This window comes from Conger conger, chromosome 2, assembly GCF_963514075.1.
Source record: "Conger conger chromosome 2, fConCon1.1, whole genome shotgun sequence".
Taxonomy (NCBI): Eukaryota; Metazoa; Chordata; class Actinopteri; order Anguilliformes; family Congridae; genus Conger; species Conger conger.
In genome coordinates, this window is record NC_083761.1 from 54151976 (window position 1) to 54169428 (window position 17453).

Below are 17453 nucleotides of genomic sequence, written 5' to 3' on the forward strand. Positions count from 1 at the left end.
TCTGCATGTTGCCGTAGAAATTAAGATTTGACAGACCAGGCAGCCTTTTCCTAATCAACAACTGTCACATTATAGCCAGAGTAGTTTCCTGTTCTTGACTGACAGGAGTGGAACCTGCCTTCTGCTGCTGTAGCCATCCACTTCAAGGTTCAACTTGTGTGTTCAGAGGTGCTCTTCTGCAAACCACTGTTGTAACACGTGGGTATTTGAGTTACTGTCACCTTCATGTCAGATTGAACCAGTCTGGCCAGTCACCTCTGACCCCTCTCATTAACAAGGTGTTTTTGCCCACAGAACTGCCACTCACTGGATTTTTTTTATTTTCTTTTTTTGCACCATTCTCTTCAAATCTGGAGACTGTTGTGTGTGAATATCCCAGGAGACCAGCAGTTAGTTTCTGAGATACTCAAAGCAACCCATCTGCACCAACAATCATTCCACAGTCAAAGTAACTTAGATCACATTTCGTCTCCATTCTGATGCTGTGTCTGAACAACAACTGAACCTTTTGACCATGTATGCATGCTTTTATGCATTTATGCCACATGATTGCTTGATTAGATATTTGCATTGATGAGCTGGTGTAGGCTACAGGAGTGTATATCATTGTGTTTGAATATCATGATGTTAATTACCTAATTTTCAAACATCAATCAGGCTTGGATACCTCATTTCAGTCACATCAGGTTTGTATTGAATCCCTTGAATCTGAATTGTAGGCTACATCTGCTTAATCCAGTTCGCAGCTCGTCTGTATACATGTATTCGTGACAAAGTATCCGTGAAAATGGGAATATCCTGTAGAAAATTACAATTTTGGCACCTTTGGACGTTCATGAGAGAAGACTAACGTTTCCCCGCTGTAACACACCGATCAGCTAGCTACCTGCACTCTGGCAACGTTTGGGTGTGACGTCAGTCGTCACCACCGCCCTGCCTGCAGTGTCAGTGATTTCAGCTGATGGAGAGGGTAGCGGCCTTCGTTGCAATGAATCAGGATTTGGGAGCTGTGTTTCCATTTTACAGAAGGCAAACCCCATAAAAGAAAGCAACCGAAGATTCGTAAAATAAATATTTTCAATGCCTCAAATGCGACAAGAGTTTATTCTAGGGAACGAGCTGCTCTCTGTCCGCTGTGGGCTTTTCAGGGGGTTTTCCTGTAGGCAGCAGCTACAGTAAAGAGCCTCAACGCTGGGAGCAATTTGGAAGAATCACTCTATCCCACATTGGCAAAATAACAGTGAGTAGCTTGGAATTGCTAGTGCAAAATAGTGTCGTTCGCAACTTAAGACATACAAGACCAGGAATGTCGTTTGAGGGGTGGAGCAGCGGTTTATTTACCAATACATACGGCGCGTGAAAATTAGCAAAGAATTGCGATGTTCGTATGTTGACTTTTATTATTGCCTTTGCAATAGTTGCCAGTGTTTGGACAACGGCACGGTCCGTTAACCTTTAGGGAAGCCAACTTTAGCTAACTTTAATGTTAACAAGCTAAAAAGCTGGCTTAATTTCAAGCAATAACGTTTTATATTTTTCTACAATATCGGAATGGATTTTGTTACCATTCGCTTGCTGAATGTCAGGACTAACGTCAACGTTCATGGAGATCATTGCTAGCGCTAGCTAGCTAACTTGTTAGCTACATATTAGCATGTTGGCAACGTACCGTATAGCTACTAGTAACGCCAGTTTGCTCAAATAATCAGTTAATCTGGCTACTGAATATATTGGAGATTGTGAAAAGTCAAGGTAACTTAACTGGTAGAAGCCATGCGAGGTCGAAAACACTATGGTGTAACCTGATTGGGCAATGCATGGGAATATTGTAACATTTGATCTGAAATATTTAGCAAAAATGATAGCTAATCAAAATAGAAATGCCCATAAACGGAAAATTAGTTTCAACAGGGAATGGATGTTGGATAGCTAGCCAGGGCATCGGCATAGTGAAGTTGGCAGAACCTGGTCAAGCAAGGTGTGGGGGACTTCTTTGACGTGATTACGTTTGTGTGTCAAACGTTTCTGTTTTGTTCTTCAATAAGCCTCCGGAATGGCATTTAATATTTGGAACTATGTCTAAAGCAGCGACAAAAGAGAAGAAATCTTTTAGCAAGAAGCTCTTCCGCAGGGGCTCAGTTCGCTCCGTGGGGAGTTTTATGAGCAGGGTCCTTCGGACTCTCTCAACACTATCTCATTTTGGCACAGAGGAGCATACTACAGAAGATGAGAAAGACGATGGAGGTTTCACCTCTTTTAAGATGGGAGGATCTGTTCCTTCGGACGATAGCGACTGTGGAAGTTTTCTATTTGGAGACAAGGTTCCCGGGGTGTCCGGTCTCAAGAACCACGGCAACACTTGTTTTATGAACGCAATTCTGCAGTGTTTGAGCAACACAGAGCTGTTTGCAGAGTATCTGGCATTGGAGCAGTACCGCGAGGACGATGGCAACGAAAAACCCAAGTCAAACGGTGTGCTTTTGCAAAGGAAGGGCCAGCAGGCTAAAGGAGAGGTCACGGAGCAACTATCTGGTCTGGTTCGAGCCTTGTGGACCTTTGAATACACTCCGCAGCACAGTCGGGAATTTAAGGTAAGTGCATCATTAGTCAATAGGATAAAGAGTCGAGTAAGAAAACTGTATCCAGAGAGCTGTTTGCAGAGATTTAGGGAAAGCTGGCCTCATCACAAACCCTGTGTGGTTAGATTTCAGCAATTCTGACCTGTGAAGTAGGCCTAAACTCTTGTCATTTTATGGGCTAGTACTTTGAGGGTTAAGGTGCAGTTGAAACTTAATAGAACATTAGATAATTTACTTGATGTATACAAAAATGCTACATGCTTGCCAGGTGACCGCATCAAATAATTGTGACTTGGAAATGACTGTCCTAAATTGTGTTTCCTTTTTCAGGAACAGCCAATAAAATGAATCTAGAGTGGATACCTGAAACATGTGCCCTGTATTGAATTGTCTATTAAATGTCTCATGAAGTAAATATGTGGCCCAGAGACAAGATTAGAGCAAAGGTAGCCCCAAAGGGATTTTTTAAAAAATCTCTGAAGCTTGTGGAGTAACTTAAATCCTTTGTGTCAGGAATCTTCTGTGATTATCAGTGTGTTTTAGGTGTGCATCACTTGCCTTCTGGAATGCTGGTTTGATGTATGAAGAAAGGAAGGATAATTTTGAACCCTAAAGGGGCCTGCCCAGTCTAATCTGTATGAATTTTGCTGCTGATTTAGGTCTAGTGTCTGCAGGCACGGAATCCCTGCTTATGGACACACGTTAATATGCAGTATTAGCTTTGGAAACAGCACAGAAAAAGGGGGTGGGAGTATTACTTTTTTTGCTGATTGGATACACTCTTTTATAAGAAAATAACTAGGCTAATGCAGCACTTTAATCTAAACATTGGTTATCTGTCTTTAATCATGTAGGTCAAAACTGTAATTACTTGAGCCATGGGCTCACTGTTCAGTAGCTCACATATTGCATTAGGCTCTTTGTTATCTTATTTAGCAATTAAAATGAAACTCATTGAGTTTAAGTAGGATTGGCTAGAACTTGATCTCTACTGGCAAGCACTTTAATGCTGAGAACTAATATATCAATGGTTTCATGCTCTGGGTTGGCTATCGTTGTGGTGGTGACAAGCCAAAGCAATACTTCCAAAGGTACTCAAGGGTTCTGCTAAATTAAAACGCTTTGAATACCAGACTCATGTATTTTCCTCCTAAATTTCAATGCAGTGTACGTCTTTAGTGTGCAGCTACTCTACCTGTTTTGAGCAGTACACAGCTTAGTGTGTGGACCTGGCCCCCTCGTCATCTATCTAAGGTCCTGCCTGTGTTGCATTGTTTCTCATCATTCACCTTGACATTGTTCTCTTCTGCACACAACAAAGCCAGGAGCTGATTGGCAGTGGGGCCACCCCTCTTGTGACATTCCCTTCTCACACTGAGGGCCAGTCTTGCGCAACATGCACCAGAAAAAAGAATCTGCGCTGCAATTTTGCACCGACATAATAGCGCTACATACTTAAATGGTCTTTCTGGTCTTGTGAGCTTTTCCTCTTTATTGTCTCTTTGTATTCTGAGTCTCTTGTGGAGTAATTCTTGGCTGAAAGAAGGTGAAATAAATATTTTGCTTCTGCAGCAACTCTTGTGCTTCCTAAGATTGAGCTAACAGCTGTTTGCTTTTAGGTTGCAGTGGAGTAAGTCACACCAGTGAGAAAATTTAAATTAATTTATGCGCAATATGGTCTCACTAATTTTGAAAGTACAGTGGCTAACCTCAAGTTTCTAACCACTGCTTTTCATCTGAGATGGGAAATATGCTAATTGTTATAGCAAACTATAAAATCACAGGAAGTAGAAGCATTTAATTATTAATGGGGATGGCTTTCTACATTTTGTGACTATTTATGTAGGACTTTTAGTTGTATTCCTTGAATTTAATGTTGTGCCCCTGCTAGCCTAACTGAAGGAGAGGCCAGGAAATTGTATGGTTTGAAGTTTGTTTCCTGTTCAGTTTTACATGTAGGCCTACCTGGTTCTGTTTATTGAAGTAAAAACTTTGTAATTTGCTATGTTACTACTAGGGGCAGTGAACTAAATAGGAATTATTAGCATTGGCCACATGCCCCCGGTGACATGGAGTTGCTTGGCTGTGACACAAACTGTCCCTGATTCATTCACAAAATATAAAAATATGGCTCGCTATATGCTATTGTGACTACTTGTCAATTATTTATTTATTTTTATTTTTTTTTTTGACCATATTGATACTATCGAATCACATTTGAATGGGTGGCTGAAAGACCTATACCGGAGCCAAACGCACTCTCAACATCACCAGGAAATGAGCTTCAGAAATGAAGCCCGTTTTTGTCCGCTTGGTGGCTACCAGCGTCTTCAGCTGTAGTCTACATGATAACATGCAGTATTTTTGTTCTTGCCACTGGTCTCTGAACTTGTGTTGAACTTTGCTTCTGTGCAGGGCTTCACAAAGCGAATCGTCCCTTGGTCAGCTTTCAGTACTTTATGGCTGAGACCACATCGAGCAGCAACATTCTTCTCCTCCTTGATCCGGTTTAATTCTGTTGGCTTTGCTCTAAATGATTCCTGACAATCCCCTAAAATATTTTTGACCTGCATTTGGTCTGCAAGGCCTGTCTGCTCAAGTGTGGGGTCATCTCGACTCAGGAGATGTGATGAAAGCTATGTGACACTGGCCCTCGAATGTCTCTGTGTTAAGAGCGCCTTGCCAGTAAATTGCGTCATGATGCTTTGTTTCCGGGTTTAGACAGAATTTTTTGTTTTGGCTGCAAACTCCCACGGAAGAAGCCGGGGCCGAAAATCCAAACCAAGCGCAGTGATGTACCACAAAATGAAACTTGTAGCAACCATTTGGTGTATGTAACACATGCACATACTGTACCACTGTTTTGAACTCCGTGACTTGGCCTTTTGTTTTTCCCACATTGCCATACGAGCTAATAGTTGTGTAAATAAATAAATGTGTTTTTAAGTGCCGCTGCTGAGCCAAGGCCGGCCGCGGTAAATCCAATAACTCTGTATAAATAGCGCAATTTCAGCATTCTGCAGGATTTACCGGTTGCTCCTGTCTTCCACTGCTTATTTTACTCCTCTTATTGGCCAGCTGCCTGTGCTTTCTTTTGGACATTCCAGTTTGTGGAATGGATCTGCTGCATGCATGTGCTTGTGTGTGTGTGCGTGCGTGCGTATCTGGCGTAAACATTATCAATCCATGGATCCACCTTGCCTTGTGTCAATGTTGCAGGCTGGTGTAATGGTGTGGGGAATGTGCGCATTATGCCCCTTAATACGAATTGAGCATCATTTGAATGCCACAGCCACACATAAACATTGTTGCTAACCATGAGCATCCCTTTATAGCCACAGTCTACCCTTTTTCAAATGGATACTTCCAGACTGGTGCTCATGGTGTAATGGTGTGAGGAATGTTTTCTTTGCACACCTTATGGCCCTCAATACGAATTGAGCATCATTTGAATGCCACAGCATACATAAACATGGTTGTGGACCATGTGCATCCCTTTATAGCCACAGTCTACCCTTTTTCAAATGGATACTTCCAGCCAGATAATGCAATGTCACAAAGAGCACACATCTCAAACTGGTTCCACAAACATGTCCGTGACTTGACTCCCACTCCCAGTGACCTGCAGATCCTCAGATCTTAATCCCATAGAGAACCTTTGGGACGAGGTGGAGTGGGATGTTTGCAGCATGAACGTATGGCTGGAAATCTGGAGGAGCTGTGTAATGCCATTGAGTCAGCATGGGCCAGAATGCCTAAGGAGTATTGGCAGCAGCTTGTTGAATCCATGTCACGAAGAAATCAAGCTGTTCTTGAGGTAAACAGTTACTAGATAGGTGTACCTAATAAACTGGCTACTGAGTGGATATTGCTGTGAAAGGGTGTAAAATATCTCTGGTCACAGAGAGTTAATTAAAAAAATAGAGTAGAATAAAGAAAAAAAAATTTTGCATCCAAATTCTTGTTAAAGTGTAACACCTGACTGGATTAATTACCCTCAGTGGGATGCAGTCAGAGGGTCGCATGCCCTGGCAGGTATTTATTTTTTCCCGTGTTGGCATAATTGTCCACTGCTTTGTAACATGGTAAAGGAGAGAGGGAGTGGCAGCGCAGATAAGCTATACAGTGCAGGCCAGACCTTAGGCACCACAACTCTATCCTTTAAAATTACACTGGGCCCAAAGATTAGCCTCTTATAATTGCTTTAGCACCAAAGAGGATTAATTACTGTTTGTGACAAATCCTTTCTTCTTTTTTTTCTCTTTTTTTTATCAGTATGGGCACTGGACTGGCCTCCTTACTGTATCGAGTGCAAGGCCTGACTGTTGTGGTGCTAATGATTGATAACCAGATTGATTGACATGCTTTAGTGGAAAGCGGTTTCTTTGCTGTGGTTTTTGGCTTGCGACTGGTCCGCTGTGCTCTATGCTACTGTTTGCTCCCATATTAGACCCAGCAGAGAAGAATCCTCACCCAAAAAACCTTGTAAAAACCCTGCTTCAATTGCACATTACTTGCCAGTATATCCTCCTGGGAAGTTTCCTGGTGCACTGCCCTGCGAAATGAGAAGAGGCTAATCTTCTGCTTCCTGTTTGTTTACACATGCACATTCTCCTTTGTTGTTACAGTGTGTCCTGCAGTGCTCTTTCAAGGGAAACATTTATTGAGCCCACCCATCTACAACCCGGCTTATTCCTGACATTGTTTCTATTTCTGAGTGTTTCTCTCCACTGGTTGGCAATCAGAGTTGGAGCTGTCTTTCTTCTTTAATATGGATTATCTGCTCTCCAGTGTGCTGTCCAGCCTTATATTCATGAACATGGCCTTACAAAACCGTGCAGTGGACCTACTGCTAGCTGCACTTGCTTTTTGACACTTTTTTTTGTTTTTGCTGGAAAACATGGTCTCTTAGATGTGGGGTCATGCAAGGTTTTCATTGATCCTGGACTACATTTGTCGGATAATGTTAACCCGTCTGAAGTTCTTTGTGTTATTGGATGCTTTTCAATGACTGAACCTCTAGGAACTTTAATATTATTCATGCTACAGTGAGTTCAACGCCTCTGCTCCGGCATTAAATTCAGTTTTATATTTATGTAGCTTGAAATCATTTTGCCGTTCTACGAATTCCCTTTGTATGGATAAGGCAGGGCTGGACTGCAGTTTGAGGTGATCCTAGTTCTGAAGAGAGGAAGAGGTATTGGTGACTTGAACAATCGTTTTGACAGTGTTCACCACATGACGGCTGCCAGCTAAATGGCATGGTATGTTAACACATTAAGTTCTATCAGTGTTTACTCAGCGAACTACCCTCAACAGTAAAATAGTTGTAAAGTAGGAAGAATAAAGTAAACCGTATTATAGGCTACATAATCCCTAAGGTTTGTTCGTAGGCCTACTATCCTATATCGTGATCCAGTTCATAGCCTAAAGGCTAGGTAACTTTACAATTGGCTACTCTGGCACATTCTTGAACAATTTGCTGCCTTTGGATAATGTGATCTTGATTAACATTGATACTAATATGAATATAGCCTACAATAACCAAAGGTTTTGAAATTTAAATTTGGCCTTCTGTATAGGAAAACATTGTACATATGGAAGACATGGCTATTATTGTTTAAAGTCTGAGTGTTCAGTATGTTCAGTATTGATACTTTGTTTTAAAAAATGCTTGTATGTTGACAAAATAATTAACAAGTTTTACAATAAAATACAAAATTCACCATTTGCAACAAAACGTCAATTTCACAATTTCCCACACAGCCTTACAGTGGACAGCGGCTTCCTAAACAGGAAGGCATATCCGAAAGCAGACAGCAGACAATAATGAGCTTCGTAAAGAAAACACTTATAGTTAAACCTAACGTTAAGTGTAAGATTTAGATATCCTAGATCAATTAATTCAATAAATCAATAAATAAAGATCCGATTTTGTGCACTTGGAAATCTGTCGATAACGTATGAGACTTCAAGGGCTGAACATCAGTCATAACATTAGTGATATATATATAATATATTTGTCTACCATAGAAAGGTGAAGTTAGGCAATTGTCAAATGGAGGCGTTAACATTAATATAAACTTATCTAATGTTACCAATTTAAGAAATTTAATTTTGGCTCAATTCATTAGTTTCACAAACTGAACGGCTGGACGAAAGTAAAAGGTGATCGAGGTTGTAAAGCCACTTTGCTTTTTTGGCTATAAGGGAACAGGAGAAACCACTCTATCCACTGTTTGTCTCCTTCGATACGCTGTTGAACTATATAACGTTATTGCATCCATATCGATAGCATTTTTGGTGATTTAGCAAACCCATGTGTCGAAATGTCTTAAATACAATTTATGTAGCCTAAAGAATATGTTTTACATTATGTAATGTGAAGTGTGCACATTATTTAGGCTACTTAACAAAAAAACATTAATAGTTAAATTGATTCATCAGTGACTATGGTTCAAATTTACACAACATCAGTTCCCAGTCTCTGAGAGGAGCGTAGCAGGGCATTGGTGTCTCTTGACATGGACTGGGAAGAGTCCAAGGGTGTAGGTTTGATTTTGACATTGGTAAAGACACAAATGGGGGAGGTCCTGAGGTGGTGTAACCCCCACTGGAAGCTGAGGGGTTTTGCATTTATGATAGACTTCTGACGGCCATTTCATGTCATCTAGAGCCTTAATTTATAGATAATTATGGTGGCCAACTCGCTCATTAAGAGACACACAGACACAGGGGTGTAGCACATGAATGAATCCTTTACTCAAATTTGCCAGCTGAATGGGACTTTGAAGAGCACATTTTTGTTTTAAGGCAGGTACTGCTGCCTGTTCAAACCAATCTGATCTGTAAACATGTATTTACATACAATAATAGCAATCTTTTTTTTTTCTTTTTTTTTTTTAAGACTAATAAGATGTTGAAGATTGGTGGGATTAATTATTGTGACTAATACAAAATCGAACAAAACATTTTTATTAAAAATACAGTGGTGTCATGTTCAGGTTTATTCTCCTTCACTTGTTGCTGGCGTCTGCACATACACCTTTGCCGGTCTCTCTGAAAGATGCTCCAAATAAAACAATTTTCTTTTTTAATTCAATAGACATAGGCTAACTGTTATTCATACCATTAAGCCAGCTCCCACAAGAAACAATGGTTTGTTGCTGGAGATCGGATACCATTTCAAAATATTGTGTTGTCTACTCTGTACATAGTTATGGAGAAGAAAATGCCGTCGTTACCCTCAGGAGTTTTATTTTTTTCATTAGCCTACTTTTGTAAATTTTTGGTTGGATGTTGCCCTATCGACCACCAGCCACAGTCTTTCTAAAAGTGGGGCCACTCTAAGCCATAAAAGGTGGCATGCATGAAACCTTATGATATTTTAGCTCTCAAAAAATAAGTAGGCCTAAATGATCCCATCTACTCGGCACTTTATTTAGTAAGCGGCTTCTTCCCCGTGTTCTGTTCGGAACACAGTGAGTCTAAGTTAGCCTGCAGCCTATGTGACAAAAATGACTTAATAACAAAAATAACATAGTGGCCGACACATTGAAGCTAATTGAGCGAATAACGCTGTTGAAAGTAAAATCGTATATAACGTCAGTCACTCAAAAAGCATTCACTGCAATGGACCCAGTGACGAAGATGTTGAAGATTGGTGGGATTAATTATTGGGACTAATAAAAAATTTGTCTAATTTTTATTCAAAAAACAGTGGTCTCTCAATGCTTAAGAATATAGCCATTTAAAATGCATTCAACATATTAAAATGCACCAGAAGCTTCTAAACTGCATCAGAAAAACAGGCCTGGGGACATCGTCTGAACCCCCCTGGCCGGCTACTTTTTAAAAATCATCCATAATGTGAATTTTAAGTGTAACTGTGGCAATTGGAAGGCCTTGCCGTCACCATAAGCAGGCATCATGTAAACCAGTGGCCCCCACTCCTTGTCCTGGAGGGCTGCTGTGTGTGCTGGTTTTTGTTGTTACTTATCACTTAATTGATCAATTAAAGCAGTTAATTACCTCACCTGGTTTCTTGGCTCTGAATAGGTTGCTGATATTAAGGCAAAACAAAAATCAGCACACCCTGCCGCTCTCCAGGGCCAGGAGTGTGGACCACTGATGTAAAGGTGTTTCTATTCCAATATTTAAAAGTTCTCCCATTTACTCTTCTCAATTTTCCATTTCATATGCATGCTGTAAAGTAATTCCATGCATTCTGCGTACACTGTGCTTCCAGGGTTTGCCCACAATCCCAACAGAATAATTTTATTTACTACCAGCAGTGTGCTGAGGGTGTAAAGTAAAGTAAAGATCCATGCAACCCTAGAATTTAATTTCTAGAAAATGAAAGCATTGTACTTCTCAGATTTTCTTCAAAAATACTACTCTCACACGTACTGTAATCATAATTACTGATCTATACTTTCATCAGAAAGTTTACTCAGAAAACCTGGTCACTGTTGAACTGACTTATTTTAGCTTTATCTTGTTCCAAGTATATGCGATTTGCATTAGGCTAAGCAGTAGTTTTTGAAAACTGAAATGCTTACATGCAAGCATACTGTTTACTAACTTGGTATTAGCTTGATATTAAAAACTTTAATAGCAAGCATGGAAAATGGCAGCAATGGTTTTGTCTACACAACAGGAACACAGTAGCTAACTTTGAAGCGTTTGTTTATGATACATAAAACATGTACCTAATGGGTGAAAATGATGTCGAGCCAGACTTGTTACTGTACTACTTCTACAGACTAGTATTATATTCATCATGCAATGGCTTTGAGACCTGCAGTAAGAACAGAGAGTCTAGGATTATTCAACAATTGACACCACTCTAAATGCATTCTAGTTACAAGACAAAAACGGCATGAAACTTTCATGCCGTTATTATGATGCTTTTCATTTTGAAATTGTAAGATTGTTGGACAGTTTTATTATTTAGGCTTCATACCAGAGTACCGGATTCAAAATATTTGAATAAAACTCCCCCCATGAATCTACCCAGACTGATTTCTAGTGAATAATAGTAAATATATTGTTTTTAGGCTTGGTTTATTGATCAATATGTGTATCAAGAATGAGGTTGTGAGCCACTGTGCTTTCTGGCATGTAAGGTACCGCTTACTTGCACATACCCATTTACTGTATTTAAGAAATCATAGTCGGTTATAGATTTTGACCAAAACTCTTCTCATAAAATGCCTGTTATAGCTTAATACAACCAGACACACACAAGATGACTTGATTACTTTCAGACTTCCATGGCCTGTGGCTATGAAAATATAGTGTAGTTGTTTGTTTCCTATTTGGCCTGGATGGAAATATAGTGGTGAAAGAAGGGCCTGTATGGAGAACATGGCTTCTGTTAAAAAGCATTCACCATCTGTTGAGAAGATGGTGACTGTATTAGCAGCATGTGTGAAGATTGATTATTAAATAGATCATACTGGGTTATCTATAGAATCAACACTAGCTCCGAGATGCCACAGTGCCTTTAATTTCCAGCTTTTATTTGTATTTTATTGTCGTATATTAACACAGATTCTTGATCTTAATCCTAAATCTGGAGTGACATGGCTTCAGGAAGCCATTTCAATAGACATCACAGAAGGCTCAATGTTTATCCTTTCTGGCAGCCCCTGTAGTTGTATGTTCCTGGAGATATTTTGAAGAGCCCTCCGTACTCATTCAAAGATTGAATGTGTATTTAAATGATGTAATATTTGCCATTTTTCATTGTACATCACCACATTTCTTATGCTTGTAGAAAATCCTGTTGTAATTCTAAATTGGGAAACTCGTGCAACCTGGCAGTTGGACCGATCACAGCTGTCAAATTTCAGTTTAAACCAGCACTACAGATTTTTTCCATAGAGGAATTGAAATTAGTCAAGCCTGCGCCACCTTATTTGAATAAGTACTTGAGATGTTGTTCTTTAAGGAAGGCCATGAAGGCTGAAAAGCCTCTACGAAAGCTCTTTTGTGGGAGTCCACGTGATACCACGTTTATTTTATTTTTTATTTTATTGTACCCCACAGACATGGCACTGCAGCTGTAGGCTGAGCTGTGGCATTATCACTGAGAGTCTGCCTTTACGTTCTTCCAGCCAGGGGTGGGGTAGAGATACAATGGTGGCCCAACGTTCCGATCAGTGATTCTCTAGGTACCTCAGGCTACCCAGTTATCATTAGTGAGAGATGTGCCCTTTCTCAAGTTGGCGCCAGCTATTCCCTGGAGTTGTGTGCTGTCTGTAGGGTGTAAGGTTCTGAGGGACTCACAGGGGAATGCACCGTAGACACACACTTCAGCTGCCGTGCGTGGGTGTGCAATGTGGTGACTCAAAAAAAACAAGAAAGAAGGAAATTCTGATAAAAGTGAGAGTAAAATATGTGGCCCTACCTTGTGAAGAAAGTAGCTGAAGGCATTTTGAGGACACTTCTCCACTGTATGTGCTCATTTTAAGAGACACCAGTGTCCGTGAACTGCAGTGGCTTCTGAGTACGAGATCACATCTGATTTCAATCTCCCCAAGGCGACTCTGTGTTGACAGGATTTGATTACTCAAACAAATATTGCTCAAGCAGAATTCTCTAACTTGTCATTTGCGTTTTGCATTCACAAATGAGATGCATTTGGGCTATAATGACAATGGTATTACATTTTTTTTGTTGCCACATTTTTGCTCATTAAGCTGCATATTAGCTGCACAGTAGTTTTACATTGTTCTTTACTTATGCTTTTGTCTAATGTTAGGCATACCTACCGTATGGCTAATTTACCATGTGTCCTGAATTTCCGCTGGTAGTTTTTCATAGACAAGTTGTGTTGTAGATTGTTTTGATTTTATGTAAAGATATTTCAACAAGGCATGTAAGGTTCTTTCTTTTTTTATTTAATACACTATGTTTCTTGCTGAAAGTCATTATACTTAATAATTATACACATTTGTTAGTTATATCAGTCTCATTAATACTGGATTAGATTGTAGCACATCAAACAATTCCTGCCTTTCGTCATGGCCTCTAGACACTTGTCCATACCCTTCTATACAGACCCTGGGCCAGTCTGTTTAAAATGCCCAGTGCTGTCAGACCAAAATGCTGGTAACTAAGTACAGTACTAACTTCAGAAAAAGGTCTGTGCACACACAGTCTTCTTTTGTTTGGGCCGAGTAATAAATCCTCCAAAATAGAAAAATAGTCAGATACAGATTTGACCACTGGTCAATGGTAGACCACACAGATTTCTATATCTGCTTTTAGAGATCATGATAATGTGTTTTGGTGTTTATTTGTGAACTTTCCCCACACTACCTCCAAGAAAAGTAACTGCCAGTTCATGAACATCACATCAATGCCTCCACTGCATAAGGGCCTGGTAGACCCTCCCTCTGAAGGACCCTCTGTAACTCAGTGTTGAGCCTCAACCTTGTGACTTTCTCTCGACCTCAGAAAAGTAGTTACAGACTTCTGGGAGATTGCAGGTTAACTTAACAGAAAAGTATATGCTAACAAAAGAGAAAAACATTTGGGTTATTACTAGAAAAAGATAAAAACAATGAAAAGAATATGGTCCAGCCAATTTTTTATACCACAGACTTCACTGTCCCGGCGTTTTATTTTTACTTGCAAGGACACTGGGTCTGAATCAATTTAGGCTATAACGGAGGGAAAGTGCCCTTTTTTGGAAATGGCAGTTTGTTGTCCGATGTCATCTGAAATGTTAACATGAATTCAAGGGAACAGAATAAATATAGTGCCTTAACCGAAATTACAGGCTGTTTTTACAAGTATGTGAATCAAAGTCCTGTAGACAAGTCCTGTAGCCAACCCATGTTTCTGGATTTTCTAGTAGGAAAGGAATCTGGCCAGTGGAAAGTATAACCATGGAATTCTAAACTATTCCTTTTCTTTTTAAATATACTTTAGTATCAGTAACTTTTATAAGCAGAAAATCTGTTATTAGCTTGCTGTCAATTTTTTTGTGGTGTCCTTTAATTGTTGTATGAATCAGCATTGAATTGCTAAAACCTGTGGTCTGCCTTTGTCAGACCACATTGACGCAACTGACAGACGTATTTGAACTGAGGAACGACGGAAAATATGAACTCCACATCTGAAAATCATTCCCCCGCCCCCCAAAAGGATTTAGGCCTAAACAAATTGAAAAAAGTTGCATTACTCCACATAACGGATAAATAACCCAAGTATATGTAGATGCATCACAGATATTCAGCTTGACATTTCTTATTATGCTAAAAGGAATGACATGCTCTTCTGCAATGCTCTGCAGCAAAGCCATATAATGAAGTGTATAAAATGAATAAGTGCCATTATAATTAACATGGTTGGGCCATGAGTGAGTGTAAAATCATTAAACGGGCTTTCAGGAGAGCACATGGCCCCGCTCCTTGGCGTAATGACACAGCCTCTCCATCCCAGTGGGCCCAGCTCTAGCTCTACTGGCGCCTGCAGCAAATGGCAGCAGCTACCTGTGTGCATTTTCAATTGACACACGCTTGCATCTTCCTTACATCATACCACTTGTTCTCCAGCGTCTAGGCTTGAGCAAATCTCTTGCAAGGCTGCCCCCCTTTTGCTGTGTAGTGGCAGACCTGTAGTGTTTCACTATGTGCAACAGCGGTCGGAAAAAGTGACTCGGGCCACAGTGAGCACTAGGCCTGGCAGATTGCAGGGAGCCATCATATCGAATCTTTCCGATCTCTATTGTATGCCTACAGACGCTGTTTTTATTGAAATGTGGTTTTGAATGATGTTGGTAGCCATTGACCTAGAATCTGTCTCTATTAAACGAATAGAGGCTTGCCCAGAGCCATTCAGACAAGTCTTCAGTTTTACTTTCAAATATTATCTTTTTGTATTGACATATATTTTACATGGTAATTCAGGTCATATTTAATGTAGTTTAACTTGGTACAGTACTTGGTTTTTCAGCAAATTCATTTTTATTTTTCAGATTTGTTTGGTACTCTGTGGAACTGCTCCCACTGATATTTCCGTGTTGGGTGTCGTTTTGCAGAACGTGGTGTCGAAGAGCGCCCTCCAGTTTAAGGGCAATGCCCAGCACGACGCCCAGGAGTTCCTCCTCTGGCTTCTGGACCGTGTGCACGAGGACCTGAATAACATCATCCACCCCAACAGCAGGTCGTCTATAAAGGTACAGTATTCTGGGAGGACCGGTCCTGCGTGCTAAACCTTTTAACGCCTTCCTGCATTGATTTTTTTATTTTTGTTAACCCCTTTATACGTTTAGATAATTCTGAAATGTACCTAGTGAGACCGCAGTAGCTGCTAAATGGAATGCCAGGGAGGTTCATACATCCTGTGAACTGTGAAAGGGGCTTTGCTACAACCTGCATTGATTTATTGTCCTAGCCTAAAGTGAGGTGACGGGCGTAGAGCCAGGAGACCGGGCACGGGGCATGAATGTGCCTGGAGGGGGGCGGTACGTGGGCAGGGAGACGGTGGCTCGGTTGTATATGGCACATTGTTGACTGATTTACATCCTGCTGTTAAGGAGAGGCAGCCATTGTTGATTTTTTATCACCCACGCTCCCTCACCGTGCTGTGGCACGTTCCTCCTCCGCATGCCCAGAAGAAGCCGGAACCCTGGGGCAGAGAGGGTGAGAGGGATGGGGGGGTGGAGGGGTGGAGGGTGGAGGCGATTCTGATTAAGACCGTGGTAATTGTGCTGACTCTGGATTACTGGAGGACGCCCGTGATAAGCAGGGCTGCCCAGTCCTCCAGCTCCACCCCTGAGAAGCTGAACTGGCAGGGCGGAGTGTCCCCAGAGCCCGTGGGCTGGGAGCCCGGTTGGCGGGGCTCCGTGATACTGCTCCGAGACTTCGAGTTATGTTCCAGTCCTTACCCGATTTTTTTAATCGGAAGACACACGGGAGCATTTCTTCTGTGGTTGCCCCGCTGTGTCTTTTGAGGCCAATGAGCCTGTTTTCCATCCATTTTAAGGTTAGGGTCAGTCCCTGCAGCCCTGCTCTTCTCACAGCAGACCTGGGTCAAATAAGCAATTGTTTTGGACACTTTTCTATGCCTTACTTAGTCTGGCTGCAGTGTTGCAAACCCAGCTTTCTGGTCACCTTGGTTGACCCAGTTGCACCAGTCAAGATCAAGCGAGCGCAGAAAATAATTTAAATCTGAAGCAATGACGTGCTTGACCCATGTGTGTCCCACACAGTGTCCAGTTGACGTTGTCCCTCCTTGTCCCCTCAGCCCCCGCTGGAGGAAGAGGACTCGGCCTCAGAAGGACCCTCTCTCCCTGTGGCCGGCTCCTTTGTGCAGGAGCTCTTCCAGGCCCAGTACAGGTGAGGCCCGGCCGCTTCTCGCCCCCACACCCCCCCCCACCAAAGCTCCGCACCTCTGCCACATGCGCTCTACTCTACTCTCATTTCCTTTCCTCCCCCAGGTCTTCACTCACCTGTCCGCATTGCCAGAAGCAGAGCAACACCTTCGACCCCTTCCTCTGCATCTCCCTGCCCATCCCCTTGCCTCACACAAGGTAAGTGCTCTTCATGTGTAGACTACCTCAGGGTGTGGGCTGGTAGCACTCTTTTTGTTGGGGGACCTTGGCTTTCACCGTGTCTCAAATCGTCCACTAGTTCCCTATATAGTGGACTAATTAGGTTGTCAGCCATTTGGTAGAAATTGGGTAACACCCTATTTTGTCCATTATATAGGGAAGTCTAAAGCCTTCTAGGTGCGTCTTATTGCTGGGGGGACAGTTGGGGTATCTTGCAGTAATCTTTTACCACTAGCTTTGACCTCTGTCCACCACAGGGCTGACCACTGTGGATAGCACACTCTGTGCCCTGCACGTCATAGTCA

The 17453-nt window shown here is 41.5% G+C and overlaps 1 protein-coding gene across 2 annotated transcripts in view; it reads left to right on the top strand.

Annotated features, from left to right (window-relative positions):
- Nucleotides 1–1047: 1047 nt before the first annotated feature.
- Nucleotides 1048–17453, top strand: part of usp31 (ubiquitin specific peptidase 31) — a 37507-nt gene continuing 21101 nt past the window's right edge. For both annotated transcript variants that reach the window (XM_061232396.1, XM_061232397.1), the window contains exons 1-4: nucleotides 1048–2591; nucleotides 15634–15771; nucleotides 16842–16933; nucleotides 17035–17127. In XM_061232396.1, coding sequence (XP_061088380.1) covers nucleotides 2076–2591; nucleotides 15634–15771; nucleotides 16842–16933; nucleotides 17035–17127 — 839 coding nt within the window. In that variant the 5' untranslated portion in view covers nucleotides 1048–2075. The remainder of the gene's footprint in view (nucleotides 2592–15633; nucleotides 15772–16841; nucleotides 16934–17034; nucleotides 17128–17453) is intronic.